General features: G+C 40.4%; 1 protein-coding gene across 1 annotated transcript; it reads left to right on the top strand.

The window, feature by feature from the left end:
• Positions 1-893: 893 nt before the first annotated feature.
• On the top strand, positions 894-2,991 carry vma21 (vacuolar ATPase assembly factor VMA21). Its single transcript, XM_055869508.1, has 3 exons — positions 894-1,088; positions 1,586-1,695; positions 1,924-2,991. The coding sequence occupies exons 1-3, from the start codon at positions 1,027-1,029 to the stop codon at positions 2,067-2,069; spliced, it is 318 nt and encodes a 105-aa protein (XP_055725483.1). The 5' UTR covers positions 894-1,026; the 3' UTR covers positions 2,070-2,991.
• Positions 2,992-3,793: the final 802 nt, after the last annotated feature.

Genomic DNA, 3,793 nt, shown 5'->3' on the forward strand with positions numbered 1-3,793 from the left:
AATGCTACTAGCGCGTACCCGCTAACTAGCTAGCCATTTCACATCCGTTACACTCACCCCCCTTTCAACCTCCTCCTTTTTCCGCAGCAACCAGTGATCCGGGTCAACAGCATCAATTTAACAGTATAAACTTTACGTCGTCCCCTCGCCCCGACCCGGGCGCGAACCAGGGACCCTCTGCACACATCATCAACGGTCGCCCACGAAGCACAGTCGTTACCCATCGCTCCACAAAAGCCGCGGCCCTTGCAGAGCAAGGGGCAACACTACTTAAGTCTCAGAGCAAGTGACGTAACTGATTGAAATGCTACTAGCGCGTACCCGCTAACTAGCTAGCCATTTCACATTCGTTACAGTAGCAGCACAAAACATGTACAAACATTATTCGGCACAGACAACAGCAATAAGGCAAGAAGGTAGAGATAACAATACATCACGCGAAGTAGCCGCAATAAGTGAGTACATCTGTAGAGATAGTAAAAAAATATCCTCATCAGTAACATTGGTGAATAAAATGCTCCTGTTAAAAACATAGACATGGTACAAAGAACACTGATTGACACTGCACAAATAAAAAGATATACCATGTCAGGGGCTCCCGAGTGTTGCAGTGGTCTAAGGCACTGCATCTCAGCGCTTGAGGCGGCACTACAGATCCTTTCATTCCAGGCTGTGATTGGGATTCCAGATTCCAGGCTGTATCACAACCGGCTGTGATTGGGAGTCCCATAGGGTGGCGCACAATTGGCCCAGTGTCGTCTGGGTTAGATTTTGGCCGGGGTAGGCCGTCATTGTAAATAATAATTTGTTCTTAACTTACTTGCCTAGTTAAATACATGTTAAATAAATAAAAACGTCAGCACCATCGACTTGGTCAACTGTATACCGTGCATCTTTAAAATGTATACGTCATGATCATGTGATGTTACCAGGAAGTCCTTTATGTTTTCATCGCCACACTGCAAGAACCATCAACATAGTAATCTTTTATAGAAAAATATTGCCTGTGTCATTGTTAAACCAAAAATGGATAACTATAATAAACAATCTTTGAACTCAATGCCAGGTCCTGTTCCAGATTTCAGAGGGTAAGTTATTACGGATAGGCAAAAGGTTGCGAAACTGGAGCCATGCTAGCTAACTAAGACGGGATGGATTGCTAGCTAGCTAGATATCTTGCTAGCCCAGTTTGTGAACTTAATTTATGCAATACTATCTACTTGCATGTAGCTGCATGGTTACATGCAATGTTGTTAGCTACTGTACCTCACCATGGGCATACAGTATTTGACCACCTACAAAATCATCACCAGACAAGAAATATAGCTAACTGCTCTCTCTGTCCAGGGTTAACGAAATAGCTAAATTACTCTACAGTTATACATGCACATTAATAATGGGTTCGTGCATATGATGAAATTATACTTGACACATTTAAATATGTTCCTTATACATTTCCGTTTTGTTTCCCTGTATAAGAAACAGTGTATGAATCTAACAAGTAAAGTGTTAGATTTGTGAAATGTGGTCACAAAGTCGTCTAAATTAAAACAAAAGGTGTTTTCTTTGTTTCATTCTCTTTCAGGAACGATGGATCATTGGTGTCTGTACTGAAGACGTTGCTGTTTTTCACGGTCATGATGATAACCCTGCCAATCGGATTATATTTTACATCAAAATCATATATTTTTGAAGGTAAATTTGATAGCTAAGGGTGTAGCCCACTGCTTGCCCACCAAAAATGTAATTATGCGCAGCAGGAGGCACATTGCTTTTGTTTAGTGGAATATTTTATGTAAATGTCTGTTTTTCGTGTCATTTTCTAAAGACATCCATTTCTGCCATCATGATGGCTTTTCCATAGGCCTATATTGTTTTAATGTCATATACAAGAAAGAAAAAATGTCTCTCTTGCTTCCTCAGCTTCTGGGTATTCCAGCAATGACAGTTATTTCTATGCTGCCATCGTGGCAGTGATAGCTGTCCATGTGGTCTTGGCCCTCTTTGTGTATGTTGCATGGAATGAGGGCTCCGGCTCACATCAGACAAGAGAAGGAAAGCAGGACTAGGAGGATCAGGCTGTGTGTGGACCAGGAGAGGACGACCACATCACCACCACCACACACAGAGAAGACAGTGAGGCTACAGCCTAGAGCCCACTGATGCAGTGCAATAGTGGATGGTTGATGTTCAGGATTTATATGCTTGGAGAGGCACGAAAGTATGCAATGTGGTGTTCAGGCATAAGAATATGCAGCAATTGCTCAATGAGTTTGTCCAGTTTCAGCAGTTAAAAAATTAGGGACAACTATTTTTAAGACATGGGACCCTATTAAATCTAACCTGGAAACAGGGCTTTGGGGATGAGTCAAAAGCATGTTTTTGCTAGGTTTTCTTAGGTAAGGGAAGAGCATTGTATTTTGGTGTATTGCCATATGCCATTAAGGTAATCAATCATCATTCAGTCATTGTTTGAATCTAAATACTTGAGAAACATCTGTAGGTCTCAACCTAATATGAACACCTGTGGCTTTGCATCATCGGAGGTTAGATTGTATCAAAATAAAAAATAATGGTTAAAATAGATGGCTGATAAGTCTTGATGTCATGTACCACAAATCGATCTTCACTTCATCTGTTTTTTTTACTTTAGAATGCATGTTTTTCCTCACAGATTCCTTCAAATGTGATTTGCATATTCTAGTTTGTTGAACTCCCAAGGCTCTTTTTGACTGTCACATGTTGTATTCTGTGTTTGTTTTCACTTAATTTGATACAATTCATAATGATACGTGAAATACCCATGAAGTCGTTTTTATTGATCATGCTTGCAGAGACCTCTACTCTGGGTCTCTTTCTGTAAGCTTGTCTCAACAAAAATATATTCAAACTGACACCATGAAGGTGTGCTGTCAGGGTTTGACAATTGGATGAAATAGAATAGTCATTGGTGGAAAACAACGGGTTGTTCAATAAAGCATTCATCTCTGATTTGTGGTTCAAGAATTATAACAAAAATGCCTTCAATTCACACAGCAAATACTTACTAGAAAAACAAGAAAGAATGAAGGTCTTGACTTCATGACAGGCAGCAAACCAAAAGTTTAAAAACATGGACAGTTAAGACAACCATGGAAACCTTGAGAACATGTCTGGCTTCTGATGGAGGAAATATGGAAACCAAGGCCACTGATTGGCCTAGTAACTTTGTAATGCTCTACTTAAATGCCCAATGATTAAGAAATCTAACCATTCCCTCAGAAAAACTATGCATCCTACAAAAAGGCAAAACTAGCATTAAACCTCAGATTTAAGTCAGGCTGAATTTATGTAAAACTTCAGATCAATGTAATGAACATATAATAATAGTACTTGGTAGACATACTGCACTTACACGTACAACACAAACGTTTTCTGAAACCAACTTGTCACAGCAAGACTGACAGCCATGTGTTTCAGGTCAGGATTGGAGCAGTGGTGATTTTAGCGTGTAATTATTGGTGGGGCAAACAAAAAAATCACAATTGGGATGCATGCCAGCAAAGCCACTGCACAACACTAAACAATACATCAATTGCACTATAACGCTGACAAACGCTGCCCACAAACTGTTAGGGCCTGCATAAAGCTGTCCCAGCAGCAGAGTCCCAACAGCAGTCCCAACACCATAGACTCAGAAATGAAAAGCTGGAATCCTTTAGGGGTTCTTCAAATTGAAACTGGGGGCACCCCTATAAGTTCTTCAAAGAACCCCTTTCAATGGATTCTCAAATAACCTTTTGAAGAACCTTTC

The sequence above is a fragment of the Salvelinus fontinalis genome, chromosome 2 (assembly GCF_029448725.1).
Source record: "Salvelinus fontinalis isolate EN_2023a chromosome 2, ASM2944872v1, whole genome shotgun sequence".
Lineage (NCBI taxonomy): Eukaryota > Metazoa > Chordata > Actinopteri > Salmoniformes > Salmonidae > Salvelinus > Salvelinus fontinalis.